We start from the raw sequence: 27,180 nt of genomic DNA on the forward strand, positions 1-27,180 counted from the left end.
GATTCTTGAGGTGGGAGATTAGATTATTGATTTGAGACTTCCTCTTTTCTAATGTATGCGTTTAGTGTCATAAATGTCCCTCTCAGCACTGCTTTAACTGTGTCTTATAAATTTGTCTTTTCATTTTTGATTCAGCTTGATATATTTTTTATGTCCCTTGAGACTTTGTCTTTGATCCATGGATTAATTAGGTGTGTTGTTTAGTTTCCAGGTTTTTAAATATTTTGCTGTTATTTTTCTTATTTTTTAGTTTGATTCCATTGTGATAGAAGAACTCACATTATATGATTTAAATTATTTTAAACTGGTTAAAGTTTGTGTTATGGTTTTGTTTATATAGTCTATCTTGTATATTTTCTGAAAGCATTTGGAAAGAATGTATATCTAGTGTTTTTGGCTAGGAATTCCATAAATATGGATTAGATTCTGTTGGTTGATGGTGTTGTTTAGTTCTGAGTTCTTGCTGATTTTCTGTCTAGTTGTTCTTGTTAAGAGAGGGTGTTGAAGTATCCAACTTTGATTGTAGATCTATTTTTCCTTTGACTCCTTTCAGTTTTTATGTCATTTATTTTGTAACTTTGTTGTTTGGTACATACATATTTAGGAATGCTATGTCCTCTTTTATCATCATATAATATCCTACTCTGTCAATTTCTTCCCCACTTTCTGGACATTTTATTCCTTCTGATGTCTACTTTATCTGACATTAGTATGGTCACTCCTGATATATTTTATTAACATTTGCATAATATATTTTCCATCTTTTTACATTCAATCTGCCTATATCATTATATTTGAAGTGAAGTTTCTTGTAGACAGCATACAGTTGGACATTTTTTATTACATGTACCCATATTTTTGTTTGCTGTATTTTTCTCCTTCACTAATATCCCAAGATTCCTTTTTTTTTTAAAGTAGGCTTCATGCTCATCATGGGGCTCAAACCAATGACCCTGAGATCAAGATTCACATTCTCTACCAACTGCCAGCCAGGAACTCTCTTTTTTAATTAATTAAAATTTTTAAGGATTTTATTTTTAAGCAATCTCTATACCCAATGTGAGGCTTGAACTTACAACCCTGAGATCGAGCCACATCTCTTACTTAGTCCCAAGATTCCTTTTTTTTAAAATGGATTATTTTCCATTTGGAGAACTTCCATCAGCCATTCTTTTAGGGAAGGTGTACTGACAACAAATTCTCTTTCTGGAAGATATTTTCACTGGATATAGAATTCTGGGCTTCAGATAAGAAATATGAGAACCTGAATTATTGATTTAAATATATGTGAAGATATGTTAAAGCCAACTGATGGAGTTTAAAATGCTGAATCTACTTGATCTTGATTCTAGGAACACTCTGTTTTCAATGACACAGGAACACAAGAATAGATCAAAGGAGCAGAAAACATTGTCCTTATCACTAAGTAATATGGCTCTGCAATGAAAAATATATTTTATTGTGGTTAAAAACATAGGGCAGCCCGTGTGGCTCAATGGTTTAGTGCCACCTTCGTCCTGCTACTCCCTCTGCCTGTGTCTCTCTCTCTCCTCTCTGTGTTTCTCATGAATGAATGAATAAATAAATAAATAATAAAAACATAACATAAAATTTACCATCATAGCCATATTTTGGTGTTCAGTTAGTGTTAAGTACATTCACATTGTTGTGAAACAGATCTCCAGAACATTTTCATTTTGCAAATCTGAAACTTTATGCTCATTAAACAAAACTCCTCTTTACCTCCTCCCCAAGTCCCTGGTAACCACCATTCTACTTCTGTTTGTATGAATTTAACAACTTTACATATATGATTTAAGTGGAATCATACAGTACTTGCCTTTTTGTGACTATATCATTTCATTTAGAATAATTCCCTCAAAGTTCATCCGCGTTGTAGCATGTGAAGGCTTGCCTTCCTTTTTAAGGCTGAATAATATTCTATTCGTTTTTTTAAAGATTTTATTTATTTATTTATTTATTTATTTATTTAGTTGATAGAGAGAGAGCACAAGCAGGGGGAGAGGCAGGCAGAGGGAGAAGGAGAAGCCGGCTTCCTGCTGAGCAGAGAGCCCTGGGATCATGACCTGACCTGAAGGCAGATGCTTAACCAACTCAGCCACCCAGGCACCCCTAATAGTCCATTCTTTATACACACACACACACACACACTCCGCACATTTTGTTTACCCATTCATCTGTATGTGGGTATTTGGACTGTATCCATCTCTTGCCAGTTTTGATTACTACTGCTATGAATATGGGTGCACAAATATCTTTTTGAGACCTTGCTTTCGATTCCTTTAGATATATATCCAGGAATGAGATTACTGGATCATATAGAAGTTCTTTTAAATTTTTGAGGAGCCTCCATATTGTTTTTTTGGCAATTGCACCATTTTATAATCTCACCAACATTGTCAAAGGTACTGGTTTCTCCACATGGCTGTGAACACTTGCTGTTTTCTGGGGTTTTTTGATAACAGTTCATCCTCATGTGTGTGAGGTAATATCTCATTGTGGTTTGGATTTCCATTTCTCTGAAAATTACGGATATTGAACATTTGTTCATATTTTTGTTGGCCATCTGCATATGATCTTCAGCGAAATGGCTATTCAAGTACTTTGTTGATTTTTTAGTGGGGTTACTTGGTATTTTGTTGTTTTTGTTGGGTTGTAGGAGTTCTTAAATATTATGGACATTGGGGGATCCCTGGGTGGCGCAGTGGTTTAGCGCCTGCCTTTGGCCCAGGGCGCAATCCTGGAGACCTGGGATCGAGTCCCACGTCGGGCTCCCAGTGCATGGAGCCTGCTTCTCCCTCTGCCTGTGTCTCTGACTCTCTCTCTCTGTGTGACTATCATAAATAAATAAAAATTAAAAAATATTATGGACATCAATTCCTCATCAGATAAAAGATTTGCAAATTATCTTCTCTCATTTAATAGCTTGCCTTTTCATTGTTGTGTTATTTGATGCATAAAAGTTTTTAAGTTTGATGTCTCATTTGTTTATTTTTTGTTATTGTTGTTTTTGGTGTCATACCTAAGAAATCATTACCAAATTCAACATTATGAAGCTTTTCTCCTATGCTTTCTTCTAAGAATTTTACAGTGCAATGAATATTTTGAGAAAAAGAAAATCAGCCTCTTATAAATAGGAATTGGCCTGGCACTCACAAATACGCCATGATCTTCTCCTGTTGAATATCAACAACTTCACAAACAACATCATTAAAGATCATTGTGATAAGATGGAACAAAACCACAATAAGATGATATCATAATAATGCATGAGTAGTGACAAAAATAAGAACATTGTAAAAAAAAAAAAAAAGATCAGAGTCCTCTGCCCTGGCTTATTAGAAGTGAATGTTGGTTTTTAAAAAAACAATTACAGCTTTAACTTCACTTTGTTCTTGTCATCTCCTAAATAAAATTCAACAAGAGACCCTATAATAGAATACTCCTGTTCACTGAAAGCATCCAATCCAGGGCTACTTCCTTGCACCCTATGCTAAATCACCTATCATAAGCCCAAAACCTATAGTTCCTTTTTAAGGCACTATTACTAAGGTGATCCATGGTTTCCTAGGATGTGCAGTCTCCCTCATTACAAGTCAATAAACCCAACTTTGTTCTGTGTTCCTGGTGATCTTTGGCGGCAAGGCATTCATAATTTATATGGTCACTAAAGGTGAAATTTTAATATTGATTGTCAGGTTCTAAAACAGATCTACAGACAAGAGGGGGAATTCTTACATGTGGTCATAGAGTAAAAAATGTCATCAACCGTGACTATAAAAATAAAAGTTAATTTGATAGAGGTCTGAAAATGTAAGGGAGAAAGGGGTAAGAGAAAAAAATAAGAATTGCATTCTATTCTGTTATACAAGTAAATGCAAAGGAATGTTAGTGGGACAATAAATGTTAGTGGAATAATAAAATAAGGGTTTTCAGTTTGTGCAGGGAAGTACTGGAAAATAGTGACACAGCTATATGTAAAGGATGGATGAGAAGTTTTAAGTGTGCTGAGTACTAAACAACGGTAGCAATAAATCGAGGAAATTGTTTAAAGTTTATGAAAAATTAGAAGCATATTCTTCAGTAATAAAGAAATGAGTAGAAAAGGAACTAGAAATAAAATGTTTTAAAGTTCTTTCCGAAAGGATAAAGTGAAAAACAACACCAAGGGTTGGCAAAAATATGGAGGAACTGGTACATCCAGACCATACCGATAGCAGTGTAAATTGGTACAAACCATTTTGGAAACCTATTTGGAAGTATCTACTAAAAGTAACCATGTGCTTAGTAGGTAAGCAACAATTCCATCCCTAGGTATATACCAACAGAAAGGCATATGCATGTTTGACAAAGGACATGTATGAGAATGTTCAAAGCAGAATTATTCAAGCAGAATATTGTGAAATATTCACACAGAATATTCACAGGCAATGAGAACAAAACTAAAAATAAAAGCAATATCGCAAACTTCATCAACATAATGTTGAGTGAAAGAAGCCAGACACAAAACAGTTCATATTCTACTATTCTATTTATATTAATTCAAAACAAGCAAAACCTAAAACATAGTACAGAAAGTCAGGATGTTTGTTATACTTGGGCTGGTAGTGAGTTTAAGGAGTAATTTGTGTGGCACCTGAAATGCTAGCAATGTTTCATTTCTTCATCATGATACTGGTACTAAGTATGTTCACTTTCTGAAAACACACTGAGCTGATAGTAGGATTTGTTCCCTTCTCTGTATGTATAATTCAGTAATAAAATGTTTTTTAAAATGTTTGCCAGTGTGAATCAGAGCTAGAAAAGAAGAGTAGATAAAAGATTGTTGCTTTAAAAAAAGATTTATTTATTTAAGAGAGAGAGCGGGGAACGCGGCAGAGAGAAAGGGAGAGAGAGAATCTCAAGCAGTCTTCCCAGTGAGCACAGATCCCTACACAGGCAGATCCCAACCCTGAGATCAAGACCTGGGCCAAAATCAACAGTCGGAAGTTTAACCGATGGAGCCACCAAGATCCCCAGAATACTGTTGCTTTTTATCAGATTTTCTCACATGTTACATTTGTTATCATGTGCATGTATTTCTTTGAAAACAAAATTATGTTAAAACATTTTTATTTTGGCTATTTGGCATCAAAAACATTAGAGTGTAATGAAACAATGGATAGAATACAGAGAAAAACAAGATCTGATTTCATTAAAATAGTTCATCCTGACAAATACCATCAGGAGCAAACAATTCAGAAAAAAACTGCATGCATAGATTTGGGTGGCACTGTATAAATAAATGCAATGACATAGAATTCAGTTGTCCAAAACTGTACAAGATGAAGTTCAAAGGAAAATTCACTACGAAAAGGACATCATACCTGGAGGTGGGGTTTTTCTCCATGACGCTCTCAAACTTGGTATTTGGGGGAAATTAGAGATAAATGACAAAACACACGGCATTGTGACTGATCTCTAATTGAATCCAAAACTATTCCGGAAGGTGGTGCTTTCCTCTATTTCTTCGCCAGCGCCGTGGGGTGAAAATTTGGGAATAACAGGTTTCAAGAACTTGAAGTCGCTGGTCCCAGTCCCTCCCGTCAGACACACCTCGTACTGGTAGCTCTGGGACAGGGTCCCCGCGCCGCTGACGTCCACCAGGTGGCCCGGAAAGTGGCCCTCGGGCACCGCGCAGCCACCCCCCGACGCCGCCCCGCTCCTCCTGCACAGCCGCACCGCCACGAACGCCAGCGCCGAGCACAGGAAGAGCGACGACACGGACGCCAAGGCGATGACCAGGTAGACGGTGAGCGGGTCGGCCCGGGCCTCGGCCGCCGCCACGTCCGGCAGCGGCAGGTAGGGCTGCGAGAAGCCGTCCACCAGCAGCACGTGCAGCGTGACGCTGGCCGACAGCGGCGGCTCGCCATTGTCCTTGACCAGCACCAGCAGCCTGTGCTTGACCGCGTCGCGCTCGCTCAGCAGCCGGGCCGTGCGCACCTCGCCGTTGTGCGCCCACACGCCGAACAGCCCGGGCTCCGTGGCCTTGAGCAGCTGGAACGACAGCCAGGCGTTCTGGCCCGCGTCGCCGTCCACCGCCACCACCTTGGTCACCAGGTAGCCCGCCTCGGCCGCCCGCGGCACCAGCTCGGTGCAGGGCGCAGAGCCGTTCTGCAGCGGGTACAGCACGAAGGGCGCGTTGTCGTTGTCGTCCAGCACCAGCACGCGCACCAGCGCCTGGCTGCTCAGCGCGGGCGAGCCGCGGTCGGCCGCGCCCACGCGGACCTCGAAGGCCTGCAGCGCCTCGTAATCCAGGGACCTGAGCGCGAACAGCTGCCCGTTGTCCGCGTTGATGGACACCAGCGAGGCGAGCGGCAGGTGCGGGTCCCGGGGCGGCAGCAGCGAGTAGGTGACCTGGGCGTTGGCGCCCGCGTCCCTGTCGGTGGCGCTCACGGTGCCGATGTGCAGGGCGGGGCTGTTGTTCTCGCGGACGCGCAGGGTGTAGGTGGTCTGGCTGAAGGCGGGGGCGTTGTCGTTGACGTCGGAGACCGTCACGGTGATGTTGTGCTGGGTCTTCAGCCTGGGGGTCCCCAAGTCACTGACGGTGATGGTGATGTTGTACTCCGCCTGGCTCTCTCTGTCCAATGGTCTCTCCGTAACTAGGGTGTAAAAGTTCTTGAATGTGGGTTTCAGGAGAAAGGGGAGATCGTTCTGGATGGAGCAAACCATCCTACCATTGTCTCCGGAGTCTGGATCAGAAACACTGAAAACAGCCACTACAGTCTCTGGTGAGTTTTCTGGGGTAGAGCTCGCGAGCGTAGACATGGTAAGTTCAGGGGCGTTGTCATTCACATCCACAACCTCTATAGCTACAGTGCATTTTCCTGAAAGACCCCCGCCGTCCGTGCCTGCAATTTCCACATTATAGTGTCGAGTTGCCTCGAAATCCAATGCCTTTGTCAGACGAATTTCTCCTGTAATTTCATCTATTACAAATGGTTGAGTAACTTCATCGCCTTGGAATAGAGTGTAGACAACATTCCCATAGGCTCCTTCATCTAAATCTTGGGCAGAGACAGCGACAACCAAGGAGTTTAGGGGGCTGTTCTCGGGGATCTGTACCTCATAGAGCGACTGTAAGAACTCAGGGGCATTATCATTGATGTCCAGGACTTCAATGCGGACTGCAGTGGTCCCAGACCTGGGCGGAGCCCCACCATCCAGCGCCGTGAGGGTTAACCTGAGCTCAGACTGCTCCTCCCGATCCAGCGCTTTGTCCAGCAGGAGCTCTGGGTATTTTCTGCCATCTCCGCGATTACGAGTGACAATGTGAAAATGGGAATTTGAGCTGATTGTGTAGTTCTGCACAGTATTGATACCTATGTCTAAGTCCTGAGCTATTTTCAAAGGAAATATGGTCCCTGGCTGAACGATCTCTGGGATTTTTAGGAGCATTTCCTTGTCTAGGAACTCTGGGGAATGGTCATTTATATCTGTAAGCTGCAGATCAGCCTGAAAAAACTGCACCGGGTTTTCCAGTAATAACTGGAAATAGAGTATACAGGGATCGGTCGCCGCGCACAGATCCTCCCGGTCTAGTTTTTCATATAGCAGTAAATTCCCGGTTTCCACATCCAGCTGCAAGAGCTGTCTGTTTCCTTTGTAATGGATTCGCGCGCCCCGAGTAGCCAGTTCCCCCACCCTGAGCCCCAGGTCTTTTGCCAGGTTGGCCACAAAGGAGCCACTTTCTGTTTCTTCTGGCATGGAATACTTAATTGCGTCAGAGCCAGCCTCCCACAAAAGCAACAATATAGCAAGAAAGATAACTTGCCTTTTCTGTGGCGTTTTTGTTAGCGCAGTCTCCATTGCTCAGACCCAATTCAAGAAGATGCAGTTTCTTCAAGTCTGTATGCAATCAACCCAGATGATTTGGTTAAATAACCTCGATTTAGATATTTCTGACTGACTTGCCTAGAATGATGTCTTCTCTGAAGATATCTGCCCCTAGATCTTACCTAAAATGCCTCCTTTTTCTAGGAAGCGCTCATTGTTCTGATTCCCAGCTTAATGGCGTCGCGGAGAGCCACTGAGCCTTTCGTTCAGACCGCTAGCCTGCAGCGCCACCAGGCGTCCTTATTCACTATGGCACATTGTATTTGCCATTTCGTTCCAAATTGTGACTGGTATGGAATCAAAGTTCTCATTAGTCACAGAAGTGCACCCGATAGTGTCTCCAGTTCTTAGACATTGGAATTTCTAAAGAAATATTTGTTAAGTTAACTTAATGGGAAACAATACTTTTCAGAACAAGCAAAAATGATGTATTAGTGCTCCTCATAAAATACATCTTGAAAAGAAACTCCCGTGGATCCCTGGGTGGTGCAGCGGTTTGGCGCCTGCCTTTGGCCCAGGGCGCGATCCTGGAGACCCGGAATCGAATCCCACATCGGGCTCCCGGTGCATGGAGCCTGCTTCTCCCTCTGCCTATGTCTCTGCCTCTCTCTCTGTGTCTATCATAAAATTTTTTTTTTAAAAAAGAAACTTCCTCTTGTGGGTTTCTTATTTGATTACATTCAAGAAATAAGTGATAACTGATGTTCACAAAAGTTTACAAGTTTACAAGTTATTTTTATTTTTAAATATAAAATATCAGAAAAGGGTACAAATTATAAGTGCAAATTCACTACATTTTCAGGAAGTGAACACACTCCTATTAAGTGGAAACTAAATGAAAACTAAAATGTTACCAAAACCCTAAGAAGCTACCATCTGTTTTTGTCTGGAAATTACCCTCCCCACTAACGGTAAGCATGCTTCTGACTTCTATTATCACAGATTTTTCTCTTTTTTTTAAACTGTTATACAGATGGATGTATGTAGAATTTCTCTTTTATGTTGGCTTCTTTGACTCAACATTATGCTTTTAAAATTCATCTATTATATCTTGTCCTGATTTATTTTATTCTCAGTGCATTATATTATTCTATTGTATGACTGTACTACTATTTATCTATTCTCCAGTTGATTCATATTGGGGTTTTCCAGTTTGGGGATATTTTAGATAATGCTACTATGAACATTCTTGTACATGTCTTTTGGTCTATGTGAGCATTTATGTTGAATATATTCCTAGGAGTTAGACTTCTGAATGCAAAAATGTGCACATATATTTAGCTTAGAAGATACTGCAAAAGTTTACAAATGTGGTTTTACTGAAACCAGTAAAGAATGACAGTTCTGGTTGCTCCATGTCCTTGTCAACATTTGATATTGTCTTTTAATTTTAACCACTCTGATGACTGTGTGGTGACTGTATATTGTAACTTTAATTAGCATCTCCCTTATTAAATTGAACACTTTTTAAAACACGTTTAATGGCCATTAGGGTACATTCTTGTGAAGTTGCTTGTCTTTTGTCTATTTACAGCATTTACCTTTTTTTCTTATAAATTTTTAGAAGTTCCTTATATATGCTGAGTATAAGTACTTTTTCATAAGTATTTATTGAAAATATCTTCTCCCACTCTATGGCTTGGATTTCAGCTCTCTTGGGCTATCTTTGATGAACAAAACTTATTTTTGGTCTAATTTATCAATATTTTTCATTTATTGCTGGGATGTGTGTTCCCTTTAAAACTTCACATATATCCCATGTGAAAATATTCTTGAATTTTTAAAAAGTCAGTTCCTTTACTTTTCATATTTAGAGCTTTAGTCTTCCTGAATTTGATTTTCTTTCATATGAATGGGGTTAGGGTTACCTTATTTTTTCATAAAAATATCCAAATGACTTTGCACTATCTATTGCAAAGAAGATCCATTCCTCATCATTTCTGAAGTGTCATTTTGTTATAAGTCAGTCTTTCAAGACTCTTCTCTTAATTTTTCTCTTCGTTTATCCTGCAATATCATATTGCCTTAATAACTGTATCTTTATTTTTTAAGATTTTATTTATTTATTCATGAGAGACACAGAGAGAGAGAGAGGCAGAGACACAGGCAGAGGGAGAAGCAGGCTTCAGTCAGGGTGCCTGACGTGGGACTTGATCCCGGGTCTCCAGGATCACACCCTGAGCCAAAGGCAGGCACTAAACTGCTGAGCCACCCAGGGATCCCCATAACTGTATCTTTATAATAGGCTTTACTATATGATAAGTAAGTCCTTTGGGGGGGGAGTTACTATTTATGTATGACAAATACCCTATATCCTGATCCTCTCTGGTCATTTGGTTGAAATGATGTTGGCTTGGCGAGTCTGAGGATGGAGCATATGACTCACTCAACTTGTGAATGGCCCCACAGCTAAAGTAGGTGCTAAACTGGCTGTTGAACCTGCTTCTCACCTACTCAACCTCCCCCCACGTTCATTTGGGTGGACGCGTGGTTGTCCGCACAGATGATATGGTTGCTAATGGAGTATTTCTGCGGTAAGTACAGGTCCAGTCACTCTGCTTGTTGAGAGCGCACCTGCTGCCACCACCATGAGCGCCAGCACAGAAAGAAGTCCTTCACTTTTATTCATTTTCTTCAAGATGGTTTGGGTTTGTATTGTTCCTTTGTATTTCTATATAGACTTTAGATTTGGCTTGTAGATTTTCACAAAGAAATCTGCTGAAATTGTGTTTAGGATTTTATTCCATCTATAGATTGATTGGAAATAAATGACATGGAGAATGGTGAAAACTAACAAGACAGGAAACAACAAATGTTGGAGAGGATGTGGAGAAAGGGGAACCCTCTTGCACCATTGGTGGTAATGTGAACTGGTACCATCACTCTGGAAAACGGTGTGGAGGTTCCTCAAAGAATTAAAAATAGAGCTACCCTAAGACCCAGCAATTGCACTCCCAGCAATTGCACTACTGGGGATTTACCCCAAAGATACAGATGCAGCGAAAAGCCAGGACACCTGCACCCCAATGTTTATAGTAGCAATGTCTACAAGTGCCAAACTGTGGAAGGAGCCTCAGTGTCCATCGAAAGATGAATGGATAAAGAAGATGTGGTATGTGTGTATATATATATATATATATATATATATATATATATGCAATGGAATATTACTCAGCCATTAGATATGACGAATACTTACCATTTGCTTTGATGAGGATGGAACTGGAGGGTATTATGCTGAGTGAGGTAAGTCAATCGGAGAACTGACATATTCCCAACACTGAGTCTTCCAACTACTGAAAGTTATATATGCCTCTATTTTAGATTTTTAACTTTTCTCAATATTTTATAGTTTTTCAGTATATCTTACACGTATTGTTAGATTTATTTCCAGATATTTGATTTTAAAAACTATTGTAAATGATATTCAAAATCTTACATTTTATGATTTTTATTGTTATTGAAAATACAATTTATATCTGTATGCTACCTTATATCCAGTGGAACTGCTAATTTCATTTATTAATCCTAATTGTCAATAGATTCTTTATGACTTTTTTATATACAAGCATATCATTTAAAAAGAGACATTTTCTTTCTCCCCTTTCAATCATTGAAATCTCCCTCTCAATTTCAATTTCCCCTTTTATTTTTTCTTTACCTTATTTCACTGGTTAGGACCTATGGTATAATACTGAAGTGAAATAGCAAAGGCAGGCATCCTTGTCTTATTCTTGATAACTAAGGGACACTTCAAAAATTTACTGTTAAAGATAATTTTTCCTGTGGGTTTTATTTTATTTATTTATTTTTAAATATTTTATTTGTTCAAGAGAGACAGAGAGAGAGGCAGAGACACAGGCAAAGGGAGAAGCAGGCTCCATGCGGGGAGCCCGACATGGGACTGGATCCCAGGTCTCCAGGATCAGGCCCTGGGATGAAGGTGGCGCTAAACCGCCGAGCCACCCGGGCTGCCTTCCTGTGGGTTTTAAAATACAGTCTGGATGTTCCCTTCTATCTTCAGTTTGCTAAATACTTTACCATGAACATGTGCTGAATTTCATTAAAAGACTTTTTTTGTATCCATTGAGATTATAATATTTTTTCTTTATCTGTTCATGTGATTATTTTAATTTTCAAATATTAAACTGGATTTGCATCTTTAACACATTTTTCTCATAATCTACTATTTCCTTTTTATATATTTTTGAATTTTATTTGTCAATGCTTTGTTCAGAATTTTTCCATCTATGTTTATAAAAGAGATAGTCCTGTGCTTTTCCTCTCATAATGTCTTACTCAGGTTTGGATGTCATAACCCATTGAAGTTATGCTGGCACCCAAATGACTTGGGAAATATTTCCTATTTTTCTATTGTCTGAAAGAGTCTGCAAAGTGGTGTTAGTTTTTCTATAAGTATTTTGGAAGAATTCACTAGTGTGTATTGGAGTGGCAAGGTTTCTTTAATAACAAGTTTAATTTACTTAATAGATATGCCTAATCAGATTTTATATTTCTTCTTGCTTCAGTTTTAGTATATTGTGTTTTTCAAAGATGTTTTCCATTTTACATAAATTGTCAGATTTATTGGCACAAAGTTGTTTATCATATCCCTTTTTATTTTTTTAATATCTGTGGGATTGGTAGTGATGTTCCTTTTTTATTCTTGATATTGGTAATTGGTGTTTTTTTCCTTCTTGATTAGCTTTACTAAGAGGTTTTCTTTTAAAGATGTTATATATTTATTTGAGAGAGAGATAGAGAGAGGGCAGTTGTAGTGGGGAGGGAGAGAGAGAGAGAGAGAGAGAAAGAATCTGAAGCAGACTTGGGGCTAAGCACAAGCCTGATGTGGTGAAGCTGGATCCCAGGACCCTGAGATCATGACCTGAACCAAAACCAAGAATCTGATCTTTAACCAAGTGAGCCACCCAGGCACCCCATTATGAATTTTTTATTTTTATGAATCATTACAAAGAGGCAACTTTTTATTTTACTGATTTTCTGTATTGTATTTTTGTCATCTATTTGTTTATATATATGTTTTTTCCTTCTTTATTTTTATTTGATTTGTTCTTTTTCTAGCCTCTTCAGAGGAATCTTGGATTATTTATTTTTAATCTTTCTTAACATGTAGATTTAAAGGTTTTAAATTTCCTTCTAAGTCCTGTTTTTATGTAGCAAATCTTAATTTTTACCCAGTTCAAAATATATGGAAATTTCTGCTATGATATTTTCTTTGACCCATGTATTATATTATTTCCTTTTGTAGTATTTGGGCATTTCTTGTTATTTTTTTATTTTTTTATATTTTTATTTTTAATTTCATTTCATTTTACTTCAAGTAGGCTCCACTCCAGTGTGGAGCCCAACACAGGGCTTGAACTCACCACTGTGAGATCAAGACCTGAGCTGAGATCAAGACTTGGACACTTAACTGATTGAGCCATCAAGGTGCCTCCTTGTTATATTTTTAATTCTGTCTAAATTCCACTGTCAAAAAGCATATTCTGAGTCATTTCAATTCTCTTAAAATTTGTGAGGCTTGTTTTTTACCTAGAATATGGATAATTTTGATATAGTTCATATGCACATAAAAATAATGTGTATTCTCCAGTGTGCTGTGTATGTCACTATTCCAATATGATTATTGTGTTGTTCAGATTTTTAATATTCTTGGTGTTTGTATGTTTGTGTATATATGTCTTCTTATTCTATCAGGAATCAAGAGTTATAGTAAGTCTACTATGATTGGATTTATCTATTTATATTCTCTCAGTTTAACTTAAATATTTTGTATCATATGGGCATATATTCAGTCTTAGAACTAACAAAATGCTGGTAGATTTACTTCTTTATCATTATGAAACATCTCTTTTTCTCTGCCTATAATGCATCTTTCCTCAAGGTTTCCTTCGTTCTATATGAGTACAGCTACACTAGGTTTATTTTGGTTATGTCTGCATTATATATTTTCCTGTTTTTTTAACTTTCTTTTTTTAAATATTTTATTTAATCAACACAACCTGAAACCTAAAAATCCTGCCCTCAAACCATTTCCCCAGCACTGACACTGGGATCTCCATCTTCCCTTTCTTTCCAACGGGATATTTTTGTACCAATATCAATTCCTTTCTCTGTGCTTTCTCTATTTTAGAGACACCTGGGTGGCTCAGTGGTTGAGCATCTGCCTTTGGCTCAGGTTATGATCCCAGGGTCCTGGGATGGAGTCCCACTTTAGGTTCCCTAAAAGGAGCCTGCTTCTCCCTCTGCCTGTGTCTCTGCCTCTCTCTGTGTCTCTCATGAATAAATAAATAAAATATGTTTAAATTAAAGATATGGTATACAAGAGAATATTATTCAGCCATGATAAAGAAGGAGACTGACATTTGTGACAATGTGGATGGATTTTGAGGGCATCATGCTAAGTGAGATAAATAAGACAAGAACTGTATGGTATCTCTTATATGTCGAAGCTGAAAAAGTAGAAACAGAGAGTAGAATGAGGTGGATAAATGGGGAGATGTTGGTCGGGTACAAATTTCCAGTTTTAAGATGAATGAGTTCTGGGGATCCAATGCACAGCATGGTGACAACAGTTAATACTGTATCAGATACTTAAATATTCTCACCAGAAAAAAAATCCGAGAAATTATGTAACATAATGGACGTGTTGAGGAACTTCATTGTGGTCATTATTTCTCAACATCTATGTGTGTCAAATCATCACTGTGTGTACCTTCAACTTACACAATGTCAATGATATATCTCAATAAAGCTGAAAATTTTTGAAAGAAAAAATATTTTATTTGCTTGAGAGAGATCATAGAGGGAGAGGAAGAGGGAGAAGCAGACTTGCCACTAAACAGAAAGCCCAATGTGGGGCTCGATCCCAGGACCCTGAGATCATGACCTGAGTTGAAGGCAGACATTTAACCAAATGAGTTACCCGGGTGTCCTTATTTTTTTAGCTCTCAATCTTTTTATTCTATCTCACACAAACACACATTATTATGACAGCATATATAATAGTTGAACTTTTCTTAAACCTAGTGTGAGAATTTTTGGTTGCTTAATGTGATTATTACTTAATCTAATCACAATTACTGTAATATTTGATAATTCTCCATTTATATTTACCATCTTTTTTTCTATTTGTCCGTAAACTTTCATTCTTTTTTGGATTATTCAGACATTTATTATTTTTCATTTTCCTTCAGTTAGTTTTTTAGTTAATCTTGTAGTAATATTATCCTACAGATTAAACATGAATCTTTGATCTATAAGAGTCTAATACAAATATTTTAAATTTTACAACTTCCATAATAATGCTTAGAACTCATTAACCAGGGGCAACTGAGTGGCTCAGTCAGTTAAGCGTCTTCCTTCAGCTCAGGTCAAGATCCTGGGAGCCTGCATTGAGCTCCTCGCTCAGCAGGGAGTCTGCTTCTCCCTCTGCCCCTCCCACTGCTCATGCTCTCTCTCTCAAATAAATAAATAATATCTTTATTTAAAAAACCTCACTGGGCAGCCTGGGTGGCTCAGTGGTTTAGCGCCGCCTTCAGCCCAGGGCCTGATCCTGGAGACCTGGGATCGAGTCCCACATTGGACTCCCTGCATGGAGCCTGCTTCTCCCTCTGCCTGTGTCTCTGCCTCTCTCTCTCTCTCTCTGTCTCTCTTGAATACATAAATAAAATCTTAAAAAAAAAACACCTCACTAACTGTATCTATACCATCTTCGTTTTCAATTATTGTCATGAATTTAAATTTTGTATATATTTTAAATCCTTTAAGAAACTACTATTTTTGCCTTGTATGGTTACTATTAATCTATATTTACCCTCTTCATTTCTTGCTGCAAGTCTGATTCCTTTAGGACTTTTCCCTCTGCCCAATGAATTCTACTGAAAGTATTTCTTTTAGTGCAGATGTGATTGTGATTAATTCTCTTGGTTTTTATTTGTTTGAAAACCTTATTTTTGAAGGATATATTTTCTGGTAATATAAGCATCGCCTTGACTCTGATCTTCAGCATCTTTCCTATGATATGTCTAGATGTACTTTGTATTTTATTTCTCTTGATTGGATTTCCTCAAGCATCTTGAATAGTAAAGGATTTTCACAAATTTTGGAAAATTCTTGGTCATTCAAACATTTCTTATTCTTTATTCCTAGTATCGCCTCTCCTTTTAGGATTACAACCATATGTGTGTTCATTTTTCATTATGTCTCACATGTCACTAATGTTCTTTTCTGTATTTTTCATCATTTTTTCCTATGCTTCTATTTGGATATTTTATATTGGCCTATCTTGCTTTCACTAATCTTGTGTTCCTTTATGTCTACTAAGTCATAAACTATTTAAATAGTTTTTAATTTCAGATATTATATTTTTCAGTTCTATTTAATTTCCATTTTAATTTCAATTCTCTGGTGAAATTATCTTTTATTTATTTTCTTTATTCCTTATTTGTAACTTATTAGTCATACTTATTTTACATCACTGTCAGTAAATTTTAGTATCTATTTTTTCTTTGGGTCATTTGTATTGTCTATTATCTTCTCCAGGTTTTATTCATGTGTCAACCAGTTTTTTGTATGTGTACTTAGGAGTTTTTTTTTTTATTGAATGCTGAATATCTATGTAAAAAGCTGTCCAGGATCTAGGTGATATTATCTTCTTCCACAAAGAGTTCACCTTTTCCTCCATTAACTTGATAGAGTCATGTCTAATCAAATTTCCTTAATCCAAACAGGCACCATGTATAGTCAAGGTGCTTTGCAGTCCTGATAAGCACCTAACACTCCAGAATGATCAGTTGAGAACTTAGTGTATTTTCCACAGTCTCTTACCATGGCAGGTTCTAAACCCTAGTCTTCATGTATCAAGACTATCAAAACTGACTCTGCTGTTCAAAGATGTTTTACTTAGGCTTTTAGTTTTCTTCCCTGGAATACCCCTGAATTTGACAAGTGTCTTGGAGGGGAAAAAGTAGCCATGAGCTTTCATCTTCCAGTCTGCCAATGGCTACTGAAGTTAGCCATTGTTCTGGCCCTAGCAGGAGCCTTCTGTCTGTTCTAAGAGCTAGCAAACTTCTGCAGGGCAAATTGACTATAGAAGTCAGTTCACAACTCCCAAGAAATCTTGGCTTTTTGAATTCTTATTATATCAGCTGCTATCTGTTGCTTCAAACAGATAATTTCTGAATTTTAATAAGTTTTTATGTGTGTTTCTGCTGTTAGAATCCATGCTGTTAGAATCCATCCATTCTACCTAGAAGCAGACTTCCACCAAATAAGTACATAACTTTTATTTTGTTTTTTTAAGATTTTATTTATTTATTCATGAGAGACACACAGAAAGAGTGAGAGGCAGAGACATAGGCAGAGGGAGAAGCAGGCTCCATGCAGGGAGCCTGACATGGGACTCAATCCCAGGTCTCCAGGATCACGCCCTGGGCTGAAGGCGGCGCTAAACCACTGAGCCACCAGGGCTGCCCAGTACATAACTTTTAACCTCAGATTGTTTAAAATCTGTATTTTGTAATTTTCAGTGGTAAAGGAAGAGGGGGTTTTTGAAGTGACGTGGGCCTATACAATGCCTTCAGTAAAATTTCTGCCCCCAAACAACATATGTTCAACTTACTGTGCGCTGTGGCCAAAAAAACTATAAAGAAATTGTAAAAGATATATATATAAGAAGGATATTAGCTGAACCTATTGTGTGTGGTAGTCACTTCACAATATAATTAGTTCAAAGCATCATTCTGTACACCTTAAATTTACACAGTATGTATTTCAATTATTTCTCAGTAAAACAGGAAAAATGCACATATAACAGAAGCATGTGAGAAAACATAGGATTGAAATGAGCATTATTATCAAGATCTTTGGCCTTCATTGTTTATTTTTGTTTTTGCAACAATAGAATTGGCCTATTTTTCATAAGGTATTCAATTTGCAGAAATTATTTGATCACATTTACTACTAAAAAAATCTTTGAAATCATCTTACTTAGAAAATCATTGGATTTCAAAATGTTGATCCATCCTACACCAAAGTCTGGTATACAGAATGATCCATGCATTATTGTAAAGAATGATCTGTGCTTTATGAATACACACAGTAATCCATAAAATAATACACAAAGTAATTCACAGATTTACACATAAATTCATAAAGGTGGGTTCTGGGTGTTTATTTGGCCAGTCTCATTTGGGCAATTATACAAATTGGACTTTACTGACATAAATAGAAAAAAGGGAACTTGGATTTTGATAATGTTGAAATATACTGGTGAAAACTTCAATCACATTTCTCATCACCATACATAAAAGCTATTCATTTAAATAGCCAGTAAATGGAGTAGTCATTAAAGTTTACTACCATATTTATGTCTATATGTACTTGTGTTTAATTTTGTTCTCATTTTTATCACTTTCTCATTTCAATTTTTAGGCTAGATGAAAGCTAAAGGTTATGTTTCAGGAATAACTTAACCAGTAATTTTCCTTTTTATGTCATTATACCCTTAAGAAAAAAAAGTAATTCAGGGATAAGTATAAATAATTAAATTCTAGTAGGATGACCCTTCAGATTAAAAATAAATATTTAGATTAAAAAGCAAGCCCTTTAATCGCTCACATTATGCCAAAAGTTCAACTAAGAGGTTTTACACTTATATCCATATAAATTTAGTTGGAAACCACATGATTAGCTGACTTTGCTTATTGAATACAACGTAAAACAATTATACTTCCTATAAGTTTACTTCTTATTTAATTCCTATTTCTATTCTTATTGTCCAAAATGACAAAATAATGCTTATTTCTTATAAATGAAAATTTAGCAGAATTGATAAGCTTACATTAAATACCTCGGAGTACATTGAACAGAAGATAACTTCGACATCAAAAATAAAACATTATTTTGTTGATAAAGGATGTTTATGTCTGCAAAGTAATTTAAAATGAAAATTTCCTATCACCCAATAACCTTGAATAGACCTGAAAAGAATAACTGAAACTCAGAAGAAATTCTTTGACCCTTTCGAAAGATGGAGGGAAGCTGAAAGAAAACCAAAAGAAACATATACATTAAATTACACATGAACTTCTATTTATTGGGCAAAATGAAGGACAAGGAAGTATATGATGTCCTTCATATCTTGAATCCTTTGAAAGGATTTAAGGCTTATTTAAGGTTCTGAAATTGTTTTAAAGTATCTTACCAAGCAGTGACTTAGGTTTGTTTAGTGAGCATGATGCCAAATTATGGATTTTTCTCAATTATTACTTATAATTGAGAATAATTTTTAAAATCTAATATTAGTATATATGGAACACACACAAGGTGATAGGTAAGTAACAATCAAAAAAAATTTTTTTAAATTCTAGTATGTATGGTGTTCACAATAGGAAGTCACAATTTTAGTGTATTAATATTTTAATCAAAGTGCATGTTTATGTACAATTTCAGAGAAACAATTAAGTTAGATGCTCATGGGTTTTCGGGGACATAACCTGGAGAACAGTCAACAAGGCCTAGGAAGCTAAAAGAATTTCCAACACTCCGAAGATAAAGACAAACATTACAAATATATAGAAATGCACAAATACATAAAAGCTTTAAGACATTAAGAAGTTGATTTAAATAAAGTTTTTTCTTACACTACTTGAGTAATTATAGTTATGGAAAGATTAATCACTAAGAAAAGGTCAAATATGGAGAATATACATACTCCATAACCAGTGTAACTGAAAATGCGAGTCCAATGAATATTAAAGGAGGAAATTTTAGCACAATCAGGGATATGCGTAGTTTGGAATAGAGATATACATATTTAGACAACAAAATTTATTAAAAGAAAGGCATGGCAATGAGATGTTTACCAAAATTAAGGAGAGGCTGACTTGACCAGATACAATCTTTAACTGAATACGAAGCTATTCCTGCAGTTGGAGTTTTCTTTAATTTCTCTCTCACTGTCCTCAATCAAGAGGTTGGGAAATAGCGGTTTCAGAAATTTGAACTCACCAGTTCTAGGGACTCCGGTCAGACAGACGTCATACTGGTAGCTCTGGGACAGGGTCCCCGCGCCGCTGACGTCCACCAGGTGGCCCGGAAAGTGGCCCTCGGGCACCGCGCAGCCACCCCCCGACGCCGCCCCGCTCCTCCTGCACAGCCGCACCGCCACGAACGCCAGCGCCGAGCACAGGAAGAGCGACGACACGGACGCCAAGGCGATGACCAGGTAGACGGTGAGCGGGTCGGCCCGGGCCTCGGCCGCCGCCACGTCCGGCAGCGGCAGGTAGGGCTGCGAGAAGCCGTCCACCAGCAGCACGTGCAGCGTGACGCTGGCCGACAGCGGCGGCTCGCCATTGTCCTTGACCAGCACCAGCAGCCTGTGCTTGACCGCGTCGCGCTCGCTCAGCAGCCGGGCCGTGCGCACCTCGCCGTTGTGCGCCCACACGCCGAACAGCCCGGGCTCCGTGGCCTTGAGCAGCTGGAACGACAGCCAGGCGTTCTGGCCCGCGTCGCCGTCCACCGCCACCACCTTGGTCACCAGGTAGCCCGCCTCGGCCGCCCGCGGCACCAGCTCGGTGCAGGGCGCAGAGCCGTTCTGCAGCGGGTACAGCACGAAGGGCGCGTTGTCGTTGTCGTCCAGCACCAGCACGCGCACCAGCGCCTGGCTGCTCAGCGCGGGCGAGCCGCGGTCGGCCGCGCCCACGCGGACCTCGAAGGCCTGCAGCGCCTCGTAATCCAGGGACCTGAGCGCGAACAGCTGCCCGTTGTCCGCGTTGATGGACACCAGCGAGGCGAGCGGCAGGTGCGGGTCCCGGGGCGGCAGCAGCGAGTAGGTGACCTGGGCGTTGGCGCCCGCGTCCCTGTCGGTGGCGCTCACGGTGCCGATGTGCAGGGCGGGGCTGTTGTTCTCGCGGACGCGCAGGGTGTAGGTGGTCTGGCTGAAGGCGGGGGCGTTGTCGTTGACGTCGGAGACCGTCACGGTGATGTTGTGCTGGGTCTTCAGCCTGGGGGTCCCCAAGTCACTGACGGTGATGGTGATGTTGTACTCCGCCTGGCTCTCTCTGTCGAGGGGGCTCTCTGTTACCAGGGTGTAGAAATTCTTGAAAGTCGGTTTCAGAAGGAAAGGCAGATTTTCTGGAATAGAGCAAATCATCTTTCCATTGTCTCCAGAGTCTCTATCTCGAATTCTGAAGACAGACACTACAGTCTCAGGAGCATTTTCTGGGATAGAGCTGGTGACTGAAGATATGGTAAGTTCAGGGGCGTTGTCATTCATATCCACCACATATATGACTACAGTGCCTTTTCCAGAAAGGCCTCCTCCATCAACAGCCTCAATTTCCACGTGGTAAGATTTAATTTGTTCAAAATCCAGTTTCTTTGTCAGTCGGATTTCTCCTGTGACTTCATTTATTGAGAAAGTTTGCTTAATTTCATCTGATGCTTGGAACAAGCCATAGGAAACACTCCCGAAGTTTCCAGCATCTGCATCTCTAGCCGAGACACTAAGTACTGGGGAGTCTATGGGGCTGTTTTCCAAGACCTGCACCTCATATGGGGAGTGCACAAACTCTGGAGCATTGTCATTGACGTCCATAATCAGGATTCTCACTGCAGTGGTGCCAGACCTAGGTGGAGACCCACCATCCAGTGCCATGAGGGTTAAGCTGAACTCAGGCTGCTCTTCTCGATCCAGTGCTTTGTCCTGCACCAAATCTGGGTATTTCTTGCCCTCACTATGATTTCGGGTTAGAACATGAAAATGAGAGTTGGGGCTGATCGTGTATTTTTGAAGACCATTGCTGCCCACATCCAAATCCTGAGCCAATTTCAACGGAAAGAGAGTCCCTGGCGGGCTGTTTTCCGGTATTTTCAAGAGCATTTCCCTAGTCGGGAATACCGGGGAGTGGTCATTTACGTCCTGGATTGATAATTCTCCTTCAAAAAACTGAACTGGAGTTTCTAGAAATACTTGGAAATGCAGTACACACGGTTCAACAGGGCCACATAGCTCTTCCCGGTCTAGTTTCTCCCTCAAAAGCAAATCTCCAGTCTGACGATCCAGCTGCAAGCGCTGCTTGTCATCGTCAGACACCACCCGGGCCGACCTGGCTGCCAGTTCCCCAATTCCCAGGCCCAGATCCTCTGTCAGATGGGCTACAAAGGAGCCACTCTCTGTTTCTTCCATCACAGAATAACGAATAGGCTCGGCGCGAGCCTGAGACAAGAACACCATCAAAATAAAGGCCATCACTTGCCTGTTTGGTTGAATTCTCTCTAGTGTCTCCATGTTGGAGACCTGGTGCTTTTATATCCAATCCCTCCTGGGAGCCAGAAAAAGACTGGAGGTATTAAATTCTGATTTCTTGTTTGGTAGAGTCCTCACAAAGTTGCCTTTAATCGTAAATTCGTTTAGTGTATCGCAGCCCAAACTCGCTAGTAATCCAGCACCGCTGGCAAAGCTTCATGCGTGTATATTTTCTCTTTGCAACAAAGGAATACGCGAGCTTTTTAGGGCTCTTGATTCAGTCTTAGCCTGCAGCGCCACCCTGCGTCTCGACTGAGAAATTAAAATTCTCATCTCAAAGCATATTTTGGAAGTGTCCAAATGTAAGCTATTTTTAAAAGTGCATAGAACTTTTACAAACTTTTTAATCCCATTAAATTGCATAATCTATAAGGTTACTTCATTATATTGCATAAGATAGAGTAATTATAGGCACAAAGCAAGAGGATAACCTGGTCTCCCCACACTCTCTAATCAGCGGGACTTTACTCCATTTCCCCTTTATATAATGTAACCAGGTGAGATAAGTCCTTATAAAATTATAATTCATAATAGTTAATATTTGTTTATTCCCAAGTATGTGAGGAATTTATGATGATGCAAAAGTTTTTAAAGGTGTTTGGTATCACATGGTCTCAAGGAGACTATTTTTTCAAAGGGAAGTTTCTGTGTTCCTATACTGCTACACAAATAGTAGTATTGTTGAATGAAGAAGCATTTCACTTTGTTATGAGTCCTTTTACAGTGTGAACCCACATTAAATTTAGAAGGAAATCAAACAGTATTAGAGTCAGATTCTTAGACCTGGGGAGGAGATCAAAGGGGTTTTACAGATAAGGAAACTGAAGCTCAAAGGATTATAGGACTTGATTACTTGACTATTATCAGAATAATATATAGACAAAATTAAGTGAGTAAATATAATTTTTTTAAGATAAAGGCCTTAAGCTTAAGCCTATTTAGTTAGATAGATACCTATATTTTATAATAAGTTTGCTTCTTACCACTTTTTATGCTTTTTATACCAGATACCATATTCTTCAACCAGCTGACTTGGGGGAAAATAAGAAGCCCTGATTTTAAAGCATTTTATGGCTCAGCGGTTTAGTGCTGCCTTCAGCCCAGGGCGTCATCCTGGAGACCTGGGATTGAATCCCACATCAGACTCCCTGCATGGAGCTTGCTCCTCCCTCTGCCTGTGTCTCTGCCTCTCTCTCTGTCTCTCTGTCTCTCTCTCTCTCTCTCTCTCTCTCATGAATAAATAAAAATTTTTAAAAAGCATTTTAACCTGTGAACAAAGGGGTCTCAGGCCTTGTCTATTCATATATCATAAATAGAAGAGACTTATTTATAAAATGAAACTCCAGCGCAGTGTGCAGCTATTGTGATTGTCAATATAATAATTTGACTGAGATTCAGTTAACCAGGTTTGGTTGCAATTAGTACATTGAGTGGAGTACCATTTATCTTTGCACATACAGGGTTTCCACTCCTTAAATATCTTGCCATTTTATTTAATTACTTAATAATTTATAGTTCATGTTGAATGAATTATTTTAAAGCCAGTTAATAATCTTAGACTCTGAGGGACAGAAAGTATTAGAAAAAATATTTTTGAAAGAGCTTAGATTATGGTAGTCATTCACAAATATCAGATGAATAAATAAATTAATCCACTCTAATGATCGTGTTTCTATTTATATAAGAAGATTATTGCCAGATCATACATTCAGCCATTAACATGTCTGAAAATAAACAGAATTCGCAGAGAACATGCTAAGTATGATTCAGTTAAATTTACTTTGATTCTGGTTCTATTAACTCCTATAAGAGACATAGCAATGGCAGTAATAATAACATTAATACACTTTAGAATTCCTTCATATTAAGGCAAATCAGAGGAGATACAATATATAGGGCCATTAAGTGAAATAAAAATAATAAAACACTGAAAAGAGCAAAAGATAAGAATATTATTTTAGATATAAGTGGAAAACAAATATCTTGGGCAAAACAAAAAGCCAACTGTTTATAATAACCAAGCTCTAATTAGATTCAAGTTAAAGTGTTCAGAACAAAACTCAAACTATATTTTGTTTACTTCTTTCTATATGTTAACATTGAAACAGTGTTGCAAATCATCTCTTTTCATTCCTTTTGTCAATCCAAAGCAAGTGAAATTTAGATAATATTAACACATAGGTGCCTCTATATGCTAGATATTATAAGCATTTACACATATTAATTCATTTTATCCCCAACCATCCTATGAAGTAGGCACTCTTATTAGCCACATTTTTTAAAGAAATTGAGGCACAGAGAGTTTAAATAACCTGCCCATAATCAAACACCATATGAAATGGCAGAGCTAGGATTCAAACTGTTAGAGTGTGGGTCCAGAATGTATTCTCTTACTCACATAAGTGGGATTGGAGAAGCGAACAACTTTTTAGATAATTTAGATTCATTCTTCAGCCTTGCCTTGGTTACAGAGATATCATGGGTGATATATGTGTTCAACTTTGCAAGTAATATTTTATATTTCTTTAAAACATTCTTTAAAATGGTCTGTCTTCCTAAGGTGGTTACAAAACTTAGAAATTGGAAGAGAAACTAATAGTGTTTTGTTGAGGTCAAGGTAAAAAAAATAAGAGTGATATATATATATTTAAAAATATATATATATTATATATATAATGAATATATACATTTATATATATATAATGAATTCTCTGTAGCTTTGATTATTGGAGAAAAAGAGATCTATGTATAGATCTTTTGAAATGTTATTAGGTGTAAAGTTAAAAGCAAGTAAGATGACCTAAGAGATTATTCCCCCAAATAAATTGCTAAACCTAGAAAAAAAATCTATTATATTTTACCTGCACAGAGGAGGAGTTAATGATATCAAAGATGATCACTGAAAAACCATTCTATTCTAGTCAGGAAGGTTACATTATCCATTCTGAAGGATTCATACTACAAAATTTACACAAATTTCATCAGACCTGAAATACGACATTTGAAGCATTTTTTCTATGTTGAATATACAAAGAGAGAAGGAATAGTTTTAATTCTTCCCTGGGAAAGTACAAGCAAGAACTTCAAATTTCTTTGAAGGAAAGATCAAAATCATTTCAAAGGAATTTGAACACAAGTAGACCAAAAGTTCAAAATGCAAAATCCATACTCTGGAGTTTTGAATACTCTCACTTGTTTAAAAAAAAGTGAGAGAATGTTTTTTAAACTTCATGATGACTTGAGGGCTATTTTGTTCTTAACTTGAAGGGGGAGAGTAGAGCAGAAATTAAACATTAATTGTTAAGAGAGATTAATTGGTGAAATAGGAATTAGATTTTAACTAGTATTTTTAGTTCCTTAAATCACACTTATATATAGTATATATACTATAAATAATATAAATATATATAATCAATAGTATTATTTCAAAATATTAAGCTAACATTAATAATTGGTTAATATTGATGGTTTATGAATTTTGTTAGGAAGTCTTATAAATTTTTGAGATTTTTCTACTGGATAGATAAATTAGATATATCAGGCTGGCCATTTGAGTGAAATAACTTTAAAGCAAACAATACTGCTCACTGGTAAAAACAAAATAATATCAGTTAAAATTCCAAATTAAACCTATAAGTTATTTTTTAAAATCACATTTATTGGGATGCCTGGGTGGCTCAGTTGGTTAAGTGACTAACTCTTGATTTTGACTCAGGTCATGATCTCAGGGTCATGAGATCCAGCCTGACATTGGGCTCTGCACTGAGTGTGCAGTCTGCTTAAGATTCTCTTTCCCTCTCTCTCTCCCTCTGCCCCTCCCCACCTCACAGTCACATGTGCACTCTCTCTCTCAAATAAATAAACAAAATCACATTTATTGAAACGCGACTTTAGAAAGTAGATATCTGAATAATTCAATTTTGGCTTGAGAAATTCATGATAGAATCTAAGATAATTTCTAATAATTCCTTATAGTACATAGCAAATAAAAAGATAGTATTGGTATGTTTAATGTATCAGGATGTTCAAATATCTAATGTCTGACTAATAATACATCTTTAAACTCAGGAAGTATGAGTCCTCCAACTCTGTTGTTCTTTTTCAAGATTGTTTTGTCTCTTCTGGGTCCCTTGCGTTTTCTTATGAATTTAAGGTCAATTTGCCAATTTCTGCAAAAACAAAACAAAACCAAAACCCCAAAACAAAACCAGCTGGGATTTTGATAGGGATTGCATTGAGTCTGTAGACCAATTTGAGAGGTATCACCATCTCAATAATATTGAATCTTTCAATCAGTGAACACTTTCCATTTACTTAGGTCTTCTTTAATTTCCCTCAATGATGTTTTTTTGTGCTCAGTATAAAGTCTTGTACTTATTTTGTTAAATTTGTTCCTAAGCATTTTATTCTTTTTGATGCTATCATAAATGGTTTTAATTTCTTTTCTGAATTGTCCAATGCTAATGTATAGAAATACATTTGAGGGACACCTGGGTGGCTCAGCGGTTAAGTGTCTGCCTTTGGCTCAGGTCATGATCCTGGATCAAGTCCTACATCAGGCTCCCTGCATGGAGCCTGCTTTTCCCTCTGCCTGTGTCTCTGCGTCTCTCTCTCTCTCTCTCTCTCTCTCTCTCTCTCTCTCTCTCTCTCATGAATAAATAAATAAAATCTTTTTTTAAAAAAGAAATACATTTGATTTTTAAAGATTATTTATTTATTTAGAGAGTGGGCATGGGGAGGTAGGAGGGTAGAAAAGGGCCAGAGGGACAGAGAGAGAGAGAGAGAGAGAGAGAGAGGAAACAGATTCCTCGCTGAGCCAGGAGGCCAATGTGGGGCTCCATCCCAGGACCCTGAGAGCATGACCTGAGCTGAAATCAAGAGTTGAACATTCAACCAACCCAGCCACTCAGGCGCCCCTCCTTAGGATGTTCTTTATACAAGATCATGTCATC

The 27,180-nt window shown here is 38.2% G+C and overlaps 2 protein-coding genes across 2 annotated transcripts; both read right to left on the minus strand.

Annotated features, from left to right (window-relative positions):
- Positions 1-4,538: 4,538 nt before the first annotated feature.
- On the minus strand, positions 4,539-8,075 carry LOC129513290 (protocadherin beta-5-like). The gene has a single exon (XM_055331002.1). It carries the CDS (start codon positions 7,867-7,869, stop codon positions 5,482-5,484), a length of 2,388 nt encoding a protein of 795 aa, XP_055186977.1. The 5' UTR covers positions 7,870-8,075; the 3' UTR covers positions 4,539-5,481.
- Positions 8,076-17,227: 9,152 nt separating this feature from the next.
- On the minus strand, positions 17,228-22,576 carry LOC129513900 (protocadherin beta-4). Its single transcript, XM_055332338.1, has one exon. The coding sequence runs from the start codon at positions 22,208-22,210 to the stop codon at positions 19,823-19,825; it is 2,388 nt and encodes a 795-aa protein (XP_055188313.1). The 5' UTR covers positions 22,211-22,576; the 3' UTR covers positions 17,228-19,822.
- Positions 22,577-27,180: the final 4,604 nt, after the last annotated feature.

Source organism: Nyctereutes procyonoides, unplaced genomic scaffold (assembly GCF_905146905.1).
Source record: "Nyctereutes procyonoides isolate TBG_1078 unplaced genomic scaffold, NYPRO_anot_genome, whole genome shotgun sequence".
Taxonomy (NCBI): domain Eukaryota; kingdom Metazoa; phylum Chordata; class Mammalia; order Carnivora; family Canidae; genus Nyctereutes; species Nyctereutes procyonoides.